A 23,419-nucleotide genomic window follows, 5' to 3' on the forward strand; every position below is an offset into this window, starting at 1 on the left:
CGTTTCGGTACCCATATGCACCGTTTCGGGGTAGCGAACTTTTGATGGATTTTTTTTGCTACAAACGCATCCAATCTACTCCATTAAACCCTAGATTATATTTGGGAGCATTTTGGAACATTTTGATAGTGCAGAAAAACGATGCGAAACGGGTGTGTTTAGTACACGTATGCTTTGTTTCGGGGTAGCGAACTTTTGATGGATTTTTTCGCTACGAACGCATCCAATCTACTCCATTAGACCCTAGATGAATTTTTGGAGCATTTTGGAACATTTCGCTAGTGCACGAAAAATGATGCAAAATGGGTGCGTTTCGGTACCGAATGCACTGTTTTGGGGTAGCGAACTTTTGACGGATTTTTTCGCTAGGAACGCATCCAATCTACTCCATTAGACCCTAGATGATGTTTGGGAGTATTTTGGAGCATTTAGTTAGTGCACAAAAAACGATGCAAAACAGTGCATTTCAGTACAACTATGGAAATGTTGCGAAAAATTGTTATAAGGATATGGAAATGTTTTGAAAATGATATTTCAAATAATATACTAGTTACAACTATTAAATGAGTCACCATCACAATGGTCATGAAATAAAATGTAAAATATCAAAACTTGGCATGTCTGTTTGCTTGAAAATGGAACGAATGAGTGGCACGCTGGAGGCGTGCCTCAGACTCTAGTAGTATAAGTTCTGAACTGAGATGGAAAAAAGGCACGCCGAATGGGCGTCTCAAGCTCTAGTTGGCAGAATTGGGCCACATCATCACTACAGCCTCAAGCCCTAAAAGGCACAAAGAAAGGTGCTCACCAACCAGATAGCAAAATCATAAGAGGAGGTTGGCAGCCACATAACCAAAGAGACACGGCAACTAGATAATGAAAACACGAGTTCCTCAGGGATGAGGCTAAAGGAGGTCGGCAGCCACATAGCCAAAGAGGCACTAGGGTATTTGGTTACTCGTATCATTTAAGTTCGTATAAAGATAAATACTGTTCCTTTTATTTGGTTGGATTAAAGGTGTATTTGGTTACATGCACCACAAGATTAAATGCATGGATGATCCTAGATGGTGGGTTCAACCAATTTGTTTGCATCATATGGTTCGCTATTATTAGTAAATAATGTATTAAGTGGGATGGCTTCATCATGACCGGGGACCGGGATGGTACAATTCATCTAACCAAACAAAATAATCATTATTATTTTGAACCATTTCATACTGTTGGCGCTAGAAATCGGTCAACCGAATCCCAGCGACCGACACACGACCCGGGAGAATCTGCTTAGCTCCTGTTCGGGTGAATGCCCTGGTGCGATTCGCGCGGCGTGCCAGCCAATCTGACCTATTGATTGGCAAGGAAGAATACGTGTCAGGTCCAGAAATCTCGATCGGCTACTTTCCGATCTCGAGAGAGTTTATCAGCGAACCGGCCGATTTACTGTAACAACGAAATCGGCTATAGGACAGCCCGATCTCTGTAGCCTTGTAGACAAGAAATTACTAAAGGAATCGGTACAAAGCTATGATAACAACACTAGGAACAGATCTAATCGGCAATAGATGAATTTGATAGCAAAATATGGAAAGAGCCGAAACTACCAATTCCTAGCTGGATAATTGGTGATAAAGACTAGAAAAACAAGTAAGACCTATGAATCTAGTAAATATCGATAACTAGTGAATAAATCTAAACGAAACCACAGCGATACGCCTGGAGTTAAAGCTTAGATATTACTCGATAAACGGAACTTACAGAATCGGCCGGAGATCAAGATGATGCAGCCCCGCCAATCCGCACGAACTCGTGGAAAAGAGAAAAAATAGTAGCGAAGTCGCTTGAAAGTAAGTACGAGGAAAAAAGTAGCTTGTTGTATTGATTGGTTGATGATTACAGATTTACAAAGGTAGCTATTTATAGCCCCGTACAGATAACTTCTTAACCGACTAGAGTTATATCCCTAATTTAAACAGAAAACGAATATCTACAAGCACAATTCGTGCTAGGTTAGTTACTCCACGCTTCGTGGGCTGATTTCCATCTTATCCTTCTATCTCTTTCCAAGCCCATACAGGCCCAATTAGCCCATCTTCCAAATCGGCCGATTCCTTATCGGCAAAAGATTACCGATTGGGACCTTGGTGCATTCGACCCAAAGCGAAACAAAAGTCACCGACCGATCTCGCACCATAGCACCATTTAGCCGATTCCCAACTGTGCTTCTCCGATTCCCCTTCTTCTTGGCGCCGATTCTCCTAGTGACAAAATCTGGCGTCAACACATGCCCCCCAGTTTCGGAGTAAAGCATAGTCCTTTACTTCGAAATTCTTTATAACCTCCCCTCCGAAACGGCCGCAGTGAAAATATCCTTCCGTTTCGCGGTCTTCCAGCTGATCATTGCAATTTTTCGAAACGGGCGCCCAAGACAACCACTACCCCCGAAAAACTCGAAGCGCCGGCGTGATAAAAATTCCATTTTTACCCCCCTTCAGGCATCCTTTAAATAGCGCCTCACCGCAACTCATCTTCAAGCTCACGTCTCTTTTCCCAGCGCGCGCGCATTCTTCCTCTCTCAGCACTTTTCCCTTGCCACCGAAGCTTTCTAGCTCCACTTCCTGTTACTTCTCCCTTCTTCTCTTTCCAATGGCGGCTCCTTCCGGCAGCTCTCCTTCGCGCGACGCCCCAGAGGTAGCGCCTCCGATGGTGGTAGCGACAACCGTCACTCCTTCCACAGATGAGAGAGCTTCATCGGAGATCCCAATGGCGATCCCCATCGCGGCCCCATCGTCCGCATCCGCATCGGCGACCACGCCGATCACTCAGAACTTCATCCCAGAGGTAAATACCGAATCCTTCCTCTATCGGCAATGTATTCACCCTAGATCTGTTTCTTACTTTTCCACACTCCCCTTTTTTAGGCAGTTAGGCATAGAATTACCATTCACCTCACGGGAAGTCCCGGCCTTGTTTGTCTCGGTCCCATGGGAAACCCAGATCCAATAGATCTCATAAATTTGGAAACCGACCGGATACCCTTCAAACGGTCTGATATGAACTTAGATCACTGGGTGGGTACTTTTAGATCCTAGCCGAATGAAACCCCAGGTTGGAGGGAGTGGTACCAACGGGTGGCCGCATCAAGGAGCGTTTCATGGGACGAGCTCAAAATCGCCCAGTGCATCAACCTTTCCTTATCTCAAATGGAGAAAAATGAGCCGTTAGTGATGGCAGCTTCTTATTTTTGGTCTGATGCACTTAATGCATTCTTATTTGGGCACGGTCCTATGACCCCCACACTAGCCGATGTGGTCCTGTTGACCTTCCTTGACATATCCTCCCCGGACACACTCTTCCGTCTTTTGACCACAACGTCACATCGGCTGGACACAAGGGGAATCGGCGGTTGGAAGGGCTTCATCAGAAGTAATAAGAAGACCGGGACTGTTGAGAACAGGGAGCACGCGGCTTTCCTGATGATGTGGCTAGAAAAGCACTTCTTTTGCGGAAGAGCCGCCGACCCAACAACCAACACCCAAGCCTTAGCCGAAGCACTGTCCAGAGGAGACCGTGTCCCCCTCGGAAAACATCTACTAGGGGCTGTGTACCACATGCTTCATCAAATCGGCACAAGACTATCCAAGGGAGAGCCGATCGGCAATCAAGGCGGGCCTTGGTGGTTTGTCAATCTGTGGTTGAATCTTTACATGAGCAGAATCACCCAGCAGCCGGTGGACCGCATGACGTTCCCCAATGTCGAATCGGCAAAGGACCCTACCGAACGCCGCCGATGCATGTCCTTTGGCGAGGCGGCGTCAGCTTTCCCAGGTTGCGCGTATTCTGCTACAAAGGTAGCCGAGTACTTTCAGTGCTTTTACAATGGATTTAATGAAGACACAACCATTTGGTTTCTGTATCAGCGAAATGACCCAGTCTTTGAGTTCCCCACCTGCTTCGATTCAGCTTCTGGCCGATTTGATGAAGATCTTTATGAAGGGCTGATCAAACCAGGGCTCCTACCGGCCAACTTCTTCTCAGGGAAGGATGCCCCTACGTACGAATTCTACAACCCCTCCGCTGCAGCACGACAATTCGGCATGGGTCAGCTGCCGATTCATGTGTATTTTGCTGGCCGAATCAAGTTTAGAGATGAGCTCACATCTGGCCTGGATTACGGTCGGTTGCGAGACCGAATTCCGGACTCCAGTACAATTAACTTGAACGACTGGCTATTAGCTCCATTTGCCGTTCAGCCGTTCAAACTTTGGTGGGCCGATTGGAAGCAATTTCTTTTCTACAACTCAGCATCGGCATACTGCAACCTTCTAGACCCGGCCAACATTGACCCAAACGCCGAGGTACTTCACATAACCGATTTTTATTCCTCTTAACATGGTTGAGTACTAATGATTTTATTATTTCTTTAGGCCGAGAATCGGACCCCTCCAACGCATAGCCGCAGCGGACGACTAATAGAGAGTCATCCATATACTACTTATCCTCTTATCGGCTATGACACTCCGTCTGTTGACGTGATTGCTGGCCGATCAAAGCAAGTTCATAAGAGGACCACTAAAAAGACCAGTCGCCGAGTCCGGGCTCGTACGGAATCGGCGGATCCTCCTGTGCTCGTATCGGCAGAAACTTCGACCGCATTACCTTCCCAGGTCATTCAAAGTGCCAATACTCAAACCATCACACAAGCCGGGGCGGCTGCCGCATCACTATTGTTGGAAGCCATACAGGTAAGCCTGAGTTTTGCTATCTCCGATTGTCATTCTGATATTAACCCTTCTTAACTTTGGACCACACAGAGCGCCCCTATAGAAATACAACAATCGGCAGCAACTCAACTAGACATCGACGCGCCCCCGCCCCCATCCGTTGAGGTATAATATTTATCTTACCGATTTCCTTCCGGTATCTTCGTAATGTACTTATTCAACCTTCTGACACAGGCCATCGGCACCCCGAACGCTCCTCGACCACCGATCTCTTCTCAGGGAGCTGGACCAAGCACTGCGCCGATTATCGTGGAGTCTTCTTCATCTGATGAACCCATGGCGCAGGCTCCTGAGCAAGACACGACGGCTTTACAGGTGCAGCATGAGGAAATTCGCTTCAAAATGGTAAGTTTCTATCTCGGCTTTCACCCAGCCGATTTGCTCTCATTCCCCGCCGACTTATCCTTTTTCCTTATTTTCTTTAGGAACAAGACTCCCCCGACAACAGCCTCTTCTCCTTTGCGGTTGCTCTTTCCGATGACAAAGAAGTCGCTTCCCACCAAGTCGCCCTGAGCTCCATTCCTGATGACGTCCGAGCTAAACTTTCCACTATCCGATCCCTCCTTCAGGGGGACATCGGCCGACTAGTAGAAGATGCTTCGCCGATTCGGCAGCTCTTCAGTGACGTCAGCGGACGAGTGCCAGAGGAGGCGGAGGAGGCCCTGGCGCCGGCGGCCTTCATCGAGTCCATGAGGATCCCAGTCTTCAGGGCCCTTCGTCATATGGCCGATCGTGCAAAACTGGCCAAGACTCGTGAAGATGAAGACGCTTTCAAGCATCAGGCTCAAGAGGCGCATCGGCGTATCCATGTTCTAGAAGATTCCCGTCCGACGATCATCGGTGAAATAGACCGCCTCAAACGTCGAAGGGCGGAGCTCGTCAAGGAGATGGAGCAAGTGACTAAAGCAATCAGTGCCGAAGAGAGTAAACTCCAAGAGCTGCCCTCTGTTATTGCCGATTTGACATGGGAGAGGCAGCGACTTGCTCATGAGGCCTTGAGACTTCATCGCAGCGCATCGGAGGTCCCTGGATCGGTGGAAGAAGACCAACGGGTTCTTGACTCTGCCGATCAGATCCGGCGTCGGGCCATCACGGCTATCGATACCCTTCTGGGTAATCTGTAAAACACTGACTGTTTTGTACGAACATTTACTATCTTCTTTGACCGTCCCTCGCGATGCCCTTTCTATTTACTGCCTCCTTATTACCGATGGGACGTGGCCTTACCAGATTTCCACGCATTTTTTCCATAAATACCGACCTCCGCGCCTACTCCCGATAGCACTGACCTGGCTCTCGTTTTACTTTTCTTCTTCTTCTCATCGGCGCGACTGCTCTGTCATGGCTTCATCGTCCTCTTCTTCTGTTAACCAGGTGAAGCCCTGACCTTTACCTTCCCTTAGATCTTAGGAAAAGAATGTTCCTTCTTATCCCTTCTTTGTTTTAGCCTCAACGTCTTAGCCCTGAGCTCGTGCGCGCCATCGAGTGCATCCACTCCGAGGACCCATTGTCATCGGAGGACAAGGCGCTGATCCTGGCTCACCGAGAGGAACTCCGAGACCACATTACTGCGGAAGCTCGTGTGGTCTTGGATTCCGTGGTGAATGAAAATAATCGCCGATCTCCAACCGTCGGGGGCCATCGCCATGACGAACCTGAAGATGACGTCACCTCGGCAGCCCGCACAATTTTGGACTTCATGGAGAGGAACGGCGGCCAGCGACCCCCCACCGACAGGAACCGTCTACTTCCTCGGCCAGTCGTCCTCACGGCGGCAGAGACCTCGCGCCTCCGTGTCGTGAACAAGTTGGAGCAGAACGGGAAGGCGTCCAAGAAGAAGAACAACTAGTTTGTTTTTGTATTTTTTGTTCTAAGGGCGACTAAATGTTTTGTCGGCCATGTAACCCGTCACCCGTACCGAATGAACGTAATCGGCCGATCCGGTCGACTATGTGTTTAAACCGATTTGTATCGGCTATGTGTTTGAACCGATTTGTATCGGCTATGTGTGATTGTGTCACGGTCAATTTCTCACGCTCCGTCCCATATACTAGGGTAGTATCTTTTTAAGTACCTTCCATTTAGAGCTCTGGTAAATTCTTCTCCTTCTATTGTTTCCAAAATATAAGCATTTCCTGGAGCGCATCTGCCGATTTTATACGGCCCTTCCCAGGTAGGGGACCATTTTCCGAATTTAGGATCTTTCGACCTGATCGGCAACACTAACTTCCATACCAAATCTCCAGGAGAGAACTGTTTGACTTTGACCTTCTTATCGTACCACCTGGCTACTCTCTTTTTATTTTCTTCAATGCTTATCAGGGCCCTCAATCGTTGGCAAGCCAAATCGTCAAGTTCCCTTTTCATAAGTGATGAGTAATCATCGGCCGATAACTGGTCCTGGAGCGAAATGCGTCTCGATCCTGCCCTTGATTCCCACGGTAGTACTGCATCGTGACCGTACACCAACTGGTAGGGAGACAATTTGGTAGCCCCATGACAAGCCATCCTGTATGCCCACAGGGCCTCAGTCAAACATAGATGCCACTTCTTTGGCTGTTCTTCGATTTTCCTTTTGATCAACTTGATTATTCCTTTATTGGAGGATTCTGCTTGACCATTGGCTTGAGCGTAATACGGAGAAGAATTTAACAATTTGATTCCCATATCGGTCGTAAACTCCTCAAATTCCCCCGATGTGAACATCGTTCCTTGATCGGTTGTTATAGTCTGAGGGATGCCGAATCGGTAGACGATGTGGTCCCTTACGAAGTCGGCCATGATAGCCGATGTCACGGCTCTCAACGGGATTGCCTCCACCCATTTGGTGAAGTAATCAGTAGCCACCACAATAAATTTGTGCCCCTTGCTTGACGGTGGGTAAATTTGGCCGATAAGGTCTATTCCCCACCCCCTGAACGGCCATGGCTTGATGATGGGATTCATGGCCGATGCGGGTGCACGTTGGACATTTCCAAACTTTTGACACTCCTAACAACCTTTATAATATTTGAAACAGTCTTCAAGGATCGTAGGCCAATAGTACCCGTTGTTCCTGATCATCCACTTCATCTTATGTGCCGATTGGTGTGCTCCACATACCCCTTCATGGATTTCTCCCATTAGAGTCTTGGCCTCTTCTGTCCCAAGGCATTTAAGAAGGACCCCGTCAATCGTTCGGTAGAACAGATCATCTTCGAGCAGTACGTATTTGGTGGCATGAAAGCGTACTCGTCGCTCCACCTTTTTAGACGGATCCTTCAGGTAATCGGCAATTTCTTTACGCTAGTCGTCAGCTGCGAGTTCTAAAGCCATAGCGCCCAGAATCGGCCGATACCCGGATGCGTGCTGGGCGAGTTTGTTTGCTTCTTCGTTGCGGTCCCTTGGAACATGCTCGATTACTGCCGATCTGAATTCTTTTAAAAGCTGTAAGCAATCTTCGTAATAAATTCTTTATACGTCATCTTTGCACTCAGCCCTTCCGGTCAATTGATCCACAATAAGCATAGAATCTCCGAAGATCTCAACAGAATCGGCCTTGACTTCTCTCAATAGTTGTAAGCCTTTTAATACAGCTCTGTACTCCGCTTGATTGTTAGTAGCGGCGGTTTCTATCGGCAGAGAAAAACCATAGCTTGCCCCCCGAGGCGATATGAGAACGATGCCGATTCCTGATCCGACCCCGCATGACGACCCGTCGAAAAATAATTGCCAAGGCGCCAGTTCCACGAGGGCGATCTCCGGTCCACAGTGCTGGGCGACGAAATCGGCCATGACTTGACCCTTGACGGCTTTTGCCGATTCATACCGCAGGTCAAATTCTGATAAAGCTAAGATCCATTTGCCGATTCGTCCTTTCAATATCGGCAGTGATAGCATGTATTTTACTACGTCATCTTTGCATACGACTACACATTCTGCCGACAGTAGATAGTGCCTGAGTTTGGTGCATGAGAAGTAAAGACACAAGCACAAACGCTCTACCGGAGGATATCTTGTTTCAGCATCCAGGAGTCTTCTACTGACGTAATAAATTACCCGCTCTTTGCCTTCAAACTCTTGGACTAGAGCCGACCCAATAGCTTTTTCATCGGCTGATAAATACAGTTTAAACGGCTTACCAGTTTGAGGGGGAACCAAGACTGGCGGTGAGACTAAGTATCGCTTGATATCTTCTAACGCCTTGCGCTGTTCTTCTCCCCATATAAATTCCTGGTCTGGCTTCAACTTTAGAAGTGGCGTGAACGCTTGAATCCGTCCAGATAGATTAGATATAAATCTTCTGATGAAGTTCACCTTGCCGATTAGAGACTGCAGTTCGGTTTTGTTCTGTGGGGCCACGACTTTGTTGATGGCCGCTATGGTCTTCCGATTGACTTCTATGCCTCGTTCGTGCACCATGAATCCTAAGAACTATCCGGCGGATACGCCGAAAGCACATTTGTTCGGATTCATCTTAAGACCGTGCTTTTTGGTACACTCTAGCACTTTTCGCAAATCGGCCAGATGTTCCTCGTGACTTTTGGACTTGACCACAACATCATCGATGTAGATTTCTACCAGGAGGCCAATGAGTTTGTGAAAAATGTAGTTCATAGCTCTCTGATATGTAGCGCCAGCATTCTTCAAGCCGAAAGTCATCACCACCCACTCGAACAAACCAAGATGGCCTGGACATCTGAAGGACGTTTTGGGTATGTCCTCTTCGGCCATAAGTATTTGATTGTATCCAGCGTTTCCGTCCATGAAGCTAATGATTTTATGTCCCGCGGCAGCGTCGATCAGTACATCGGCCGTTGGCATGGGGTAACCATCCATCGGTGTGGCCTGATTAAGATTCCTGAAATCAACGCAAACGCGTAACTTCCCATTTTTCTTGTACACTGGCACGATATTAGAAATCCACTCGGCATAACGACATTGCCGAATAAATTTTGCTTCGATTAGCCGAGTTATTTCAGCTTTTATGTCTGGTAAAATTTTAGGATTGCAACGCCGTGCAGGTTGTTGGTACGGCCGATACCCTGGCTTTATGGGTAGCCGATGTTCAACAATAGATCGGTCTAAACCGGGCATCTCGTGATACTCCCAAGCAAAACAATCCTTGAATTCTCTTAATAAATTTGTCAATTTACACTTGTATTCTGGATCTAAATTTGCACTAATAAAAGTCGGCCTTGGTTTGGTTCCATCACCTAAGTCTATCATCTCTAATGAATCGGCCGACGTGAATCCGTGCCCTAGCTTCCCATCTTCTCGGGCGAACTGATCCATCTATTCTGAGTCTTCGGAGCCGACTGCTCGGATCGGCTGTAGGCCAAAATCGGTGACCTTCAGGAAATCGGTCTCCCACACCCTACCTGATATGCACCTGACGGTTTCACAGCTCCACTGCTGTGTGTCGGCTGCTGCAATGCTGTACGCGGAGTCGGCTTTGACCACCTCGATGTTATCACCGACCCATTGTATGAGGCACTGATGCATAGTTGACGGGATGCAGCAGTTTGCGTGTATCCAGTCTCGGCCAAGTAGCATATTGTAGGATCCCTTGCCATTAATAATGAAGAATGTGGTAGGAAGGGTCTTACTGCCGATGGTGAGGTCGACGCAGAGAGCACCACGAGCGTTTGACACCTTGCCTTCGAAGTCCTTGAGCATCATGTCCGTCTTGGTCAGGTCGTCGTCGCTTTTCCCCAGTTTCCGGAGCACGGCGTACGGCATGATGTTGACAGCAGCTCCTCCGTCGACCATCAATCTAGTGAGGGGGCGACCGTCAACATGCCCTTTAAGGAACAATGCCTTCATATGTTGTCGTTTGTCATCTTCGGGCTTTTCGAACGTGGCCATCATCGGCTCCAAAGCCAACTGCGCCGTCTGTTCTTCTATTGCCGATACGTCCTGTTGATCGGCGGGAGTCATGAATTCCATCGGCAAAATGAAAACCATGCCGATCTCGGCTGCCGATTCATCACCCGCCAACTCGTCGTCTCCTTTATCGTTTCTTTTGGGGCGCCACACCCGAGGCCTTCCTTCCTTCTTGTCCGTCACGCTTTCTCCTTCTTGCTGTTCCCATTGGCGGAGACGTTGGATTCTTCGTTTTTGAGACTTGGTCAATCCATCGGGACACCACCTGGGGTTTATTGGTCTTCCCCCTGACCTGGCGCGCTCCCACTCTGGTTCGCGTCCTAACGGGTTTTCATCCGTCACCCGAGCATCGGCCATCTCTTCGAGCCGGCTGTGAACGCTGGCCTTGCTATCTGACTGGTCACGCCGATCGGTCCTGCCCCCCTGCCTATCATGGCGTTTATCTTCTGACCGATCATATCGGTCACTTCTGCCCCCCAGCCGATCACGCACGGGAGGGCGCTGGTCATCTTGGTTGCGCCAATCCCTGCTGATCGGTTCTAGCCTTCCGTCTCTGGAGCGAGACCTGTTGAACGGCCGATTGCCACGATACGGACCGTTGCACTCCGGGCAAGTATCGGCCGAAGGTAGCCTGAGGTTATTTTCCCAACAATGAATGAAGAACGGGCATCTCCAGTGCTCCTCGTGCCGACGCATCGCTTCTTCTCGGGACCTTGAGCGTTCATGCTGACGTTGGTACTTCTGGAGCAGGAACTGGGAAGTAATGCGTGGCTCTTCTGACTCACCATCATCGTTCTCCATCCGCCGCTTCCCCTTGACATCTTCAGGCATAGCTTGATTTCTGGGATCAACGGCGCCACTCTTTTTGGCCGAGTCAGACGTCAACACTTTTGTTTGGAGTGAATTCTTCCCCGTATCAACCATATTGGTAGGAAAGGGGTGTTGGTCGATCTTCATTGGCTTGGCTGATTTTGCCGGCACTTCAAATTTAAGTCTGCCTTGCTCAATGGCCGACTGTATCTGTTGCCTGAAGATCTTGCACTCGTTGTTATCGTGTGACGTGGCATTGTGCCACTTGCAATACTTCATCTTTTTTAATTGTTCGGCAGAAGGTATTGTATGGTATGGTGAGAGTTTAATCTGCCCTTCCTGGAGGAGAAGATCGAAGATTTTATCGGCCTTAGTTGTGTCAAAACCGAATGCTTCCGGCTCCTTTTTGCCGAATGGGCATGATATCGGCTTCTTCCCTTTGATCCACTCCGCAAATCCAACTTCAACATCTTTTTCATCTTCTAACTCTTCCAGGAACGCCACTTTCTTTTGGAAATTCCTCCGCGGATCGAAAGAGCGCACCTCTTGTCCGGACAATCGGTGAACAATCTGGCTCAGACTCTCGAACTCCTGTGAAGCATACCTTTCTTTGATGTGGGGCAGAAGGCCTTGGAAAGCTATATCGGCCAACTGCGCATCGGTTAGAGCCAGAGAGTAGCACTTGTTTCTGATTTCCCGAAACCTCTGTATATACGAGGGTATCGGCTCATCACTCCTTTGCCGGAGGCTAGTCAAATCAGACAGCTTCATCTCATGCACCCCGGCATAGAAGTACTTGTGGAACTGTTTTTCTAAATCGGCCCATGTGATAATTGAGTTTGGCGGCAAAGTCGTGAACCATTGGAAGGCCGAACCAGACAGAGATGACGAGAACAATCGTACCCGTAGGGCATCTTGCGTAGCTGCTTCTCCGCATTGGATGATGAATCTATTCACATGTTCCACGGTCGAAGTATCATCCATCCCCGAAAATTTAGTGAAATCAGGAACTTTATACCGATGGGGGAACGGCAATAGGTCATATGTAGACGGGTATGGTGTTCTGTAAGTATAAGTTTGCATTTTTGGCTTCAAGCCGAATTGTTCTTGCATCACCTCCGCAATTCGTGCCGACCAATCTGGTTGTTGCTGGTGAACTGTTGGCTGAGGTATCGGCACGTGCTGATAAATCGGAGGCTGAATAAAAGGAGACTGATGAAAAGGTGGTATCTGAGTGTAAGCCGGCGGTGTAGTAAAGGTCGGCTGTTTGAATGAACCACTCGTTTCATCATATAGCATGAGCTCTGTTGTCTTGCTAACCTCCGGAGCGACAGGCTGGTATGGTGGTATGGTCGGCCGAATGGCCGCCTGGGAGGATGCCTGGACGGAGGGTTTCCTTGACTGGCCGATTGATTCAGACCAGCCATGGCTGAAGGTGCCCCCCAGGGTGATGGGCTGACTGGAGGGAATGGTGTAGAAGACAGCTGGATGGAGCCATATCCCAAAGGAGTTGATGATGCAGAAGCGCCTGAACTTCCAACAGGAGATTGAATCGGCTGTGAAGCCGAATACGGATAAGCCTGATTTGGTGGAATCGGCTGAAAATATGTCGGTCCCCGGTACCCTTGAGGTATGCCTCCGGCAAAGGAGTTGACAACGGCATTGTGCACCATGTTTGAAAGCACCGGGGACTGGTCGATGAAGGCGTGATGAATAGATTGTTGAATCATATCGGACATTTTATCCGAATCTTCAGAAATCGTGATCTGGCGGGGAGCAGAGAACGGAGTCTTCTTGATGGTTTCCCCGCTTCTGGAGCGACTGAAAGACTTCAGACAAGTTTTCCGGAACTGTGCCATATACTTGTCCAGATCTTCTCTCTGGTCGTCCTTCAAATCTGCTTCCGTCACTTCGATGACGTTATCTTCGGAGACTTCAGCAGCTTTCGACATGATGGCGGTTGTATTGGTCCCACCGGGCGTGCCAAAAGTGTGTTGGCGCTAGAAATCGGTCAACCGAATCCCAGCGACCGACACACGACCCGGGAGAATCTGCTTAGCTCCTGTTCGGGTGAATGCCCTGGTGCGATTCGCGCGGCGTGCCAGCCAATCTGACCTATTGATTGGCAAGGAAGAATACGTGTCAGGTCCAGAAATCTCGATCGGCTACTTTCCGATCTCGAGAGAGTTTATCAGCGAACCGGCCGATTTACTGTAACAACGAAATCGGCTATAGGACAGCCCGATCTCTGTAGCCTTGTAGACAAGAAATTACTAAAGGAATCGGTACAAAGCTATGATAACAACACTAGGAACAGATCTAATCGGCAATAGATGAATTTGATAGCAAAATATGGAAAGAGCCGAAACTACCAATTCCTAGCTGGATAATTGGTGATAAAGACTAGAAAAACAAGTAAGACCTATGAATCTAGTAAATATCGATAACTAGTGAATAAATCTAAACGAAACCACAGCGATACGCCCGGAGTTAAAGCTTAGATATTACTCGATAAACGGAACTTACAGAATCGGTCGGAGATCAAGATGATGCAGCCCCGCCAATCCGCACGAACTCGTGGAAAAAGAGAAAAAACAGTAGCGAAGTCGCTTGAAAGTAAGTACGAGGAAAAAAGTAGCTTGTTGTATTGATTGGTTGATGATTACAGATTTACAAAGGTAGCTATTTATAGCCCCGTACAGATAACTTCTTAACCGACTAGAGTTCTATCCCTAATTTAAACAGAAAACGAATATCTACAAGCACAATTCGTGCTAGGTTAGTTACTCCACGCTTCGTGGGCTGATTTCCATCTTATCCTTCTATCTCTTTCCAAGCCCATACAGGCCCAATTAGCCCATCTTCCAAATCGGTCGATTCCTTATCGGCAAAAGATTACCGATTGGGACCTTGGTGCATTCGACCCAAAGCGAAACAAAAGTCACCGGCCGATCTCGCACCATAGCACCATTTAGCCGATTCCCAACTGTGCTTCTCCGATTCCTCTTCTTCTTGGCGCCGATTCTCCTAGTGACAAAATCTGGCGTCAACACATACGTGCACGTATCAAATAATACAAATGATACAAAGCAACAAAACACACCCCGATTGTAGCAACTCATCCCGGATGCCCACTTTAGTACAATTACAGGTGTGAACTCTATGATACAAACTAGTTGAATTACACCATGCAGACATCCATACATCATGCAGAGAGGTCAGCAGCACTCCTAGGACCCTCGGAAGATGCTTAGATATTGTTGACAATGGCCATTCATCCATAAATAAGTAATGAAATATGTGTTTAAAAAAATGCATTCATCCATAAATAACAGCCCTCACACGGCTAGCATGCCACATAGTCCTCGATGACTAACAAATATAGTTCGCAAACATAGTTGACACGATGCAAGCTAATGTAATACAGGTCCATCAATAATGCAACACCTCATAGACATCACACCACGGGTGAGGTGTGAAGGGCTTTGTTTCAACTTGCACACCAATTTAGTGATCACCATGCTAAGTAGTACCCTTTGTGCTTTGCTTCCAAGTTTAGACTTAGGTTGCGGTTGGCTGCGGTTCAGCGTTCACCCCTAGAACTTCTAGCTTGCATGGCCCCAGACATCCATCCCTACTTGTTTCACCAGCAATCCTTCCATATCTGTTTCATGTACAAGAGTGCATCTTAGTTAAAAAATCCCTTGGTGTGAAAACAATAATTATAGATGATAAGAAAAAGCAAGAATTCTATAGTAAACATGTCTATGTACTAACAGAAACCTAAACAGCAAAAGCAAGGATTACATAGCAAGCATGTTCATGTACCAAAAGAAAATATTGCTTCATTGGTGCAAATTTTTGCATCATTTTGGCAATAATGACCAAGAAATTCTGTTCAGTAAGGGTGAGGCACACCATATGGCCTGCAACATGCAACGTGTGCTTGAATTATGGAAATGAGACAACTGAGCACTGGTGTGTTAACATTTTCCCCTCAAAGAAGTTAACTATAAAGATTATTTGGCTCCTTAGATGGTATGAAAAATCACAAGGTTAGGCAACTAGTAATACAGATAGTGCTTACTGTGTTCAATTGAAGTCATATTGGTTCTGATAAAAATTAATAAATCTTAAGAGAAAAGGAAAAATTGTAGCAGGCAGGGGTGGAGCTGCACGGGGTGCTGGGGGTGCTGCAGCACCCCTACCCCCAGCACCCCCTCAGTTCATGCTAGTCCATTTAATATTAACTGTTTTATCTTAAAACTTTGAACATAAAACATGAACTTAGTTCAATTATAGAGTCTCAGCACCCCCTTTGAGCTGATTCTGGCTCCACCCCTGGTAGCAGGCATGTGCACATTCCAGAAGCAAGCATTGTTTTAGTGTTGCACATTTAGCACCATTTTAACCATGACCAATAAGGGCGAGTTACACAACATGGCATGCAAGGTGGAACACATGAAAGATGAATCCTGGCTATGAGATAGGATAATAGATATTTGGTACCCATGAACAAACTGCTGAACCATATGATCTTTCAGGCACAGCACACTATAAGCAGAAACTTCCGGGAGAAGGGTTTTACTAGACATGATAGGGAACAATGCAGTACAGTTGAGACAGACTTCTTTAAATGGTGAAATGAAACAATCCCTTCTACTTCATCAAAAAGAAGCTCCAGAATGTAGATGTAGTGGCGGGGGAGCTATAAGTGCTAATTTTGCGGATGGAAATGTAAAAGATAGTACGATTTATCAATGCAGGTACAATATTAACAATTGAGAGACAAATAGTTAATTGAATAACAATAAACCAGACAGATCTAAAGAACACTAGGACTAGGAGCACTGCTATGAATAAACTAATAATGAAGACCGGAAGCAAAATGAGCGTTATTACACATTATACCATGATGTTAGTAGTATAACATAATTAAAACAAATGCTCCTGCCAGATAACAAATGGATACCGCAGCTTCAGAATGAAAGCACCTACTTGTGCTGCTGGTACATTTTAGTTTTAGTTTATATGTACTACGTTGGTCCAAAACAGAGAATGCAAACAAAATTACCTGGAGGAGGACCAAATGTTCAGATGCTTGGAGATCCCACTTTGAAGGTAGGTGAAAGTGTAACCCAGAGGCCTTCCAGAGCCAAAATCAGCCACATCTTTTAGAGTCTTTTTTCTCATATCAAGTGCAATCACCAATGCCTTGTCCTCATCGGGATCAGGTGTGTGCATGATGTAAACAACATCAGCATCATGCAAGCTCAGAGCAGGGTAACCCGCACAGTCTCTCATCAAGGTTAGCTTTGTATTTTTAACCTGTTTCAGATTAGGCAGCATCAGCATTCGAGCAAACTTGGGGCTGTCCACTGGGATGTCAGAAAATTTGAAAGTGCAGTCCTCTTCCCAGTTGTTCCCAGAACCAATATCTGAAATTTTCATTTTCTTAGTTGCAGCCACCAAACCTTGAGTTGCAGAGGTGAGTCCAGAGCATGGTCTGACGTCGTAGCTCATCTCGAAATACTTGATGCAATCTCCAACAACAACAATGTCCCGGAAATACTTCTGATAACCCTTGAGCGGCTTGGGCACCAGTGGCAATGGTAATGGAATATAGCGAATACTATGGTTGTCCCGGAGAAGGTCACAGATAAGCATGCCCCGCCAGAGATCGACCCAGCCCACTGAACCGAACTCACCTCCGATGGTGACCGCAATGTTTGGATATAAATAATTCACATAATTCACTGAATCAACAAACTGATGCTCAGTGTTCCATGTACCTGTCTTAGAGTTGTACAGGTGGAGATCAAATCGCTTCCCGTTGTTCTCAGGATCGATGATCCTATGAAGCAGGGCGAAGTAGAACATATCTTGGTCGCGGCAACGCAAAAGCACAAGCTCGTGGTAGGAGAACGGGAAGTCGAGCGGGATGGGTAACATCTTAAGTGACGGCCGGTTGTTCTCGGTGCCGGCCTGGTAGACGAAGTAGTGGCAGCTCTCAGCGTCGAGGCTGTCGTCCTGACGGAGGATGGGGATGCGGAGCAGGACGAGGTCGTCCTCCGAGTAGATGACCGTGGGCAACTTGTAGAACGCGGAGGGCTTCACGTCGGGGCAATGGACAGTGAAGCAGGAGACCCGCGGCGGGCTGGCCGCCCAGAAGGTGACCTGGATTCTCTTGCCGTCCGCCGTGAAGCCATCGGCGGTAGTGCCGTTGAGGCGACAGCTGAGGTAGCCGTATCGGTCGAGGAGGATCGACTCAGGAGGAGGAGAACCCGGATCCTCGGTGTGGATAAGCGGAGGGATCCTGAGGAACGGATGGACGGACGAGTCGGCCATGGGAAGATCTGGTGTGTGGGCGGAGCGGGGAGAGTCGACGCGGAGGTGAGGAGGGTATCGGATCTGAGCGGCGGCTTGGCTGCCGAAATAGAGATTTTGGGCTGTTGGCCCGGCTTAGCAGAGGCGGGGAGGTTTTGGGCTAAAAAGGCCCGAGGGAAGAGAAGTGGTGGCCCCATGCTGGGGTTTTATGGGCTGGATTCAAGCTATTGGAAAGAGGGAAGGAGGAGGTATGGGCCAGGATAGAGAGGGATTCGGTCCAAGAAAGAAGTTTAGGCTTTTTGAGCGCAAGGTTCAGGGGTGTTTGGTTCCTCTTCAGGACTAAAATATGAACTTAAAAAGTGATTAAAGAGCCAAGAGCCAAACATCTGTCTAAAAAGTGATTAAAAAATTTTAGATGACTAAAATATCTCATACCTTCCTAAAACCGACTAAAATGTTCTGTTGACCCCCTACCCCGCACCCTCCCCACCGGTCCTTCCACCCCCACCGCCAGACTCCCCCGCTCGCTTCCCTCCCCCGAACCCGGCTGGCGCTCGCTTCCCCCTCCACGCCGGCGGCCGCGCCCTCCCACGTCGCTCACCATCCGCTCGCTCCCCCCCTCCCTGACGCCGCCTACCGTTCGCTCGGTTCCGGCCGCCCGCACCGCTTGGTCCCATTTCCCCCGCCGGATCCGCCACCCTCAAAGCTCCACATGCCGGATCCGCCCCCTCCTTCTCATTCTGACGCCACTCGTCGCTCGCCCCAATTTTTTCCCGCAGCGGCGTATGGCGGGGCGATACAGCACCGTCGTTGCGGCGGCGGCTGTATGTCGCTAGAGGGCGGGCGGTTTCTCCACGGCGCGCCACTCCCCACTGCATAGCAGCGCGCGCAGGCCTTGCCGTGGGTTGAGCGAGCGGCGCGGCGCCATGAAGGGGTTGTGGCATCGGCGGCGGGCGTCAGGTCGATCTCAAAGATACCAGAGAGCAGCATCGGGCTCTATGACCCGTCCTTGGAGCGCGATTCCTGTGGCATCAGCTTCATCGCCGAGCTCTCCGTCGAGCCCGGCCGCAAAACCGTGAGCACCTACACGACTAAGCACGCGCTGCTTGGCGTTGATTATTCCGCAGTGCAGCTAACTGATGTTCAGCATTGTGTCCATGTCTGAGTTGTTTGCCCTGGCTACTGTTTCAACTGTAGATCGATGATGCCATCAAGATGCTCGAGAGAATATCCCACCGTGGCGCCTGCGGCTGCGAGAAGAACACCGGCGATGGTGCTAGCATCCTTGTTGCACTGCCGCATGCCTTTTTCAGAGAGGCAAATTTAGTTGGAGTTGTTAACAAGTGAGAAGAGCTTTCTGTAGTTGAGGGATTCACTTTGGGTGTGTTTTTTCATTTTTGGGTTATGGCAGGTAAACAAAGACGTTGGTTTTGAGATTCCACGGCCATGTGAGTACACCGTAGGGATGTTCTTCATGCCCACCGATGAGAAGCGCCATGAGAAGAGCAAGCTTGTGCTCCATGAGGTTTGTCCAGTGAAAGAGCAGAAAGGAGGGAGTTGGTGCCAGAAGATTTTGGCGCCAGGGGCAATAGGATGAACGAGGCAATTTGGGGCCAGGGGCAAAATGGTCTTCTTTCCACATCATTTAATGATTTTAGTCGTTTTTAGTCCAAGAAACTAACAAGCACTTTAGTCCACTTTTAGTCCGTGGACTAAAACTTTAGTCCATGGACCAGAGAACCAAACATGGTGTTTAAGAGTTTTAATAGAGTAAAGTGCGCTGGCGGTCCTTAAACTTGTCTCACTGTGTCATCCCGGTCCCTAAACTCGCAAAACGACCAACCAGGCCCTTAAACGCCGTTCGGGTCTCATTTTGGTCCCAAACGGGTTTGGACCCATAACATCGGTATGACGTGGCTATCTACATGGCCACTGGCCGTGCAGTATGATGTGGCTATCTACATGGCCACTGGCCGTGCTTGCTCCAGGCTCCGCCGCTTGTATCCAGCCCCATCTCCATCGCCGCTGCTTGGTTCGCCGTGATGCGGCTCACCACCATCTCCTACACCGGCACCAGAGCTGCCGTATCCACCAGAGTCGCCACCATATCCTTGCCGCGTCGTGCATCGCCCAGGCGACGGTGATCAGGGGCGGCACCGCGGGGGGCCTGGCAGCGGGGATCGCGCTGCAGCTTGCTAACGGCGCTTCTGGTGGGCCTGCTGCTGTTCCTGTCGCTGGGCATCACCATGGGCAAGCTGCTGCAGTACAAGGAGGTGCACCGGGAGGGGCAGGAGTACCACTGGTACTAGGAGCTCATCTGCCGCACGATGGGCCCCGGCAAGCGCGGCTAGTGGACGTGGAAGGACCCGTGCCGCGCCGCCTTGCTGGTCAAGCTCAGCCCGCTCTTCGAAGACCTGCGGGGCCCGCCCAAGTACATGCTAACGCAGATCGGTGGCGGCGGCGGCGGGAAGTGCTGGTCAAATTCGAGGTGGAGGAGCCGCCGGCGGAGCGCGTCGGCCCGTTGTCGTCTCCGCGCGCGGCGGCGGCTAGGTGGAGCCGCCGAGGAACCAAAAGACCTTAAGGTTAAGGATATGGAAGAGGACGTTCAAGGGTTAGATGAGGTTCATGAGGTGAGTCACATGCCCTCAGATGTTACCTCGAACTTCTATCTTCTTTACTGAGGTGGGTTTCTCACTTTATGAACCTGGTTTTACAAGATAGCTGAACTCTACTTACTGCTTTTATGATCTGAAATGGCTGCCCCCTTCGTTGACATTGATCCCGGCGGCAGCCCCACTCCTTGACGATGAAGACTGCGGCAGCCCCACTCCGTCGAGGATGACAGCGGCAGCAGCAATGCCGTGTCTACAACAGTGGCGGCGGCTGCAGCCTTCGTGCCGATCGAGTGAAACGGCGACAGCGGCGGCCGCTTTGTCTATGGCGGAGATCCGATGGGACGGGGTCATCTGGTGCTGAGGCTCCGATTTGGCGTGTTGTTGCGGGGAAGCGATGAATTACCTCGCGTGCGACCGGTGCACTGAGGAGCACCGAGAACGCGTGGCTGCCGGCGGAACAGAAGGCAGAGGAAACAAACGGACGCTTGCCCACGTTCGATACAGAGTAGCGCAGAGGCGGAAAAACCCGGAGGAAAAAACCGACGCCGCGCAGGAAGGAAAAAACCGGGGAGACGGAACGGGGCATGGTGCGAGGGGGCGCTCGCGCGCGGCTCGCGGGAATGGCTCGGGTAGCTATTATGTACCCTGGGTACGGAATAGCGGAGGGCTACACGCACACACCACATTATTTATGTATGTAGATAAGCCAAAACGAGTAGTAATTTGGGACGGGGGAAGTAGATTTGGTCACAGTGAAGCAGCTTAGCATGTCAAAGGATATGGCTAATGTGGCTGATAATTCTCAGTTATTAAGCCACACATCGTAGCATAAGGGTTGGGAGAATTTAAAACAAGACTATGGGTACTGACAAATCACCCTAGGTAGAGGATTGAAACCATGCAACATCAGTTAAAACGCAATGTTTTATGTCCAAACAATGCAAAAACTTTAACACTGAAATGGTTTAGTAAAGAACAGCCAAACTAATACAATGCACACGAGTTTCAAACTAAGTAATAAGAACCAATGTAGAACAACCAAACCGACCTAGATTCCACAATTTCCGGTTCATGGTACTAATGGCCAAAAATTCAAGTAGAAAAGATGGGAGTGGTCAAAATTCACAAGTCATTGAGAAACAATGCAGTTCTATTAAACCAGAGTATGATGTACATGAAATATACCATTCTCAAAACTACATAAATAAAAGGCATACCCTTTTCCATCAAAACCCTCCAATAGCTCGATAATTATATGTCTTGGTATATAAGGAGTTCTTTTCACACCATAGAAGTTTATGCCAATGAAATTCCCACAAAGATCAATCAGGGACCATCCAATCCCAGCCTTAAAGAAAGAAAAGAAATTAACACACATGAAATGGTGATATTTTTAGTGCAATAAAGATGTAATGTATTAAATCACTCAAAATCTTATGCAACAATTAATTCCACCATAAGAGAAACCAATGCAATGTACCTTATAGTGATCTTGCAAGTAGAGATTCCCTCTACATTGACAAGTTTGCTTGAATTGTCAGTCAACACTCCGCTGGTCACCATGAGTTTTCCTGTTTCAAAGCTATGCCCTATAGCTACTACTTCACTGGAAGGAACAACTGGTCCCTTAATGTGGAGTTTTGCTATTCGACGACGATGGAAATACCTGATGCTGATAACAGCAATATTATAAAGTAAATTATAATGTCGCAGTTTCCCTCTGGCATGTTTATTATTTGGAAGTAACACCAGAATCTGCAACGAATGACAATGAGGGAATTAACAAATGAAATAAACAAGCAGGGCCAGTACAGAATGATTTGCAGGACAAACCTTCAAGTTACCATCAACCTCATTTTTATTAGCAATTCTAACCAAACATGCTGAAGTCAGAATTCTTGTGATGGACTTGTGGCGGCCTATAAGTACACCAGTGCAAGCAAAAAACCTAGTTTTTCCTACAGAAATCATCGTTGCAATCATGATATTGAAATAAAAAAAGCAAATATGGGAAAGTAATAATCTTACAACAGCACACCCGCGAATTCCTCTTCAAAATTATTACGCAAATGCATGCCGAATAATATAACAGCTGAGAGTGTAGAAAAGACTAAATGTGCAATGGAAGAGTGGTCAGCAGAAGCAAATGCAATTAACTCACCTTCAAGCATCTTTGGCAGGGGATAACAACGGGATAATAGATCTTTAGTAAACTCTTCCGTGTGTTAAACAACATGTAACAATATCTTGTCACGAGCTCAACAACCTTGCGAGATTAGTTGTAGTTAGTTCATATTCTACAGCTATAAGTAGGATATCTCCAGGTTGTTGAGATGTGGCGTGTAAACCACGGCGGAGGTTATTTCTGCCCCCTGTATAACACGTAGAGCGGCCTCGCAAGAGGTTCAACGCTTCCACAAACTTCTATCGGCGTTGACGAGCTTGTTGGGTATATCCTGACAGGCCTTGATGAGGAATACAATCCCCTGGTCTCTGCTATCACCACCAGGGTCGAGCCAATCGGCTATGGTGAACTCCTTGCTCATATCATGAACTTTGAGAGCCGCCTCAACATGTTTCGCCGCAGCAGCTACAACCAGTCGTCAGCCAACGTCGCATCACGTGGTGAACGTGGCTTTGGCCAAAAGAATCGCGAAGGTGGCTGTGGCCCATCAGAAGGATGTGGCCGTGGCAATGGAGGACGCAGGCGTGGTAACACCATGTCCAACGCTGGTGGACAAAAGCCTCGCTTCAATGGCAAGTGCCAAGTCTGTCTCAAGGACGGGCACAATGCTGCACAATGCTAGCACCGCTTTGATGCCGACTATGTTCCAGATGAGAGGAACGTCAAGCCCGCCACCCATGCATATGGTGTCAACACCAACTGGTAAACCGACACGGGGGTCACCGATCACCTCACCAGCAATCTAGAGAAGCTGTCCATCCACGACAAGTATAATGGCGGCGATCAGATTCACACTGCAAGTGGGGCAGGTATGAACATTAACCATATTGGTCATG

The 23,419-nt window shown here is 48.4% G+C and overlaps 1 protein-coding gene across 1 annotated transcript; it reads right to left on the bottom strand.

The window, feature by feature from the left end:
- Positions 1 to 14,711: 14,711 nt before the first annotated feature.
- LOC101755317 lies at positions 14,712 to 17,893 on the bottom strand. The gene is made up of 2 exons (XM_004972720.3): positions 16,531 to 17,893; positions 14,712 to 15,120 (listed from the first exon to the last, which is right to left on the bottom strand). Exons 1-2 carry the CDS (start codon positions 17,802 to 17,804, stop codon positions 15,018 to 15,020), a joined length of 1,377 nt encoding a protein of 458 aa, XP_004972777.1. The 5' UTR covers positions 17,805 to 17,893; the 3' UTR covers positions 14,712 to 15,017.
- Positions 17,894 to 23,419: the final 5,526 nt, after the last annotated feature.

The sequence above is a fragment of the Setaria italica genome, chromosome VI (assembly GCF_000263155.2).
Source record: "Setaria italica strain Yugu1 chromosome VI, Setaria_italica_v2.0, whole genome shotgun sequence".
NCBI classification, from domain to species: Eukaryota; Viridiplantae; Streptophyta; class Magnoliopsida; order Poales; family Poaceae; genus Setaria; species Setaria italica.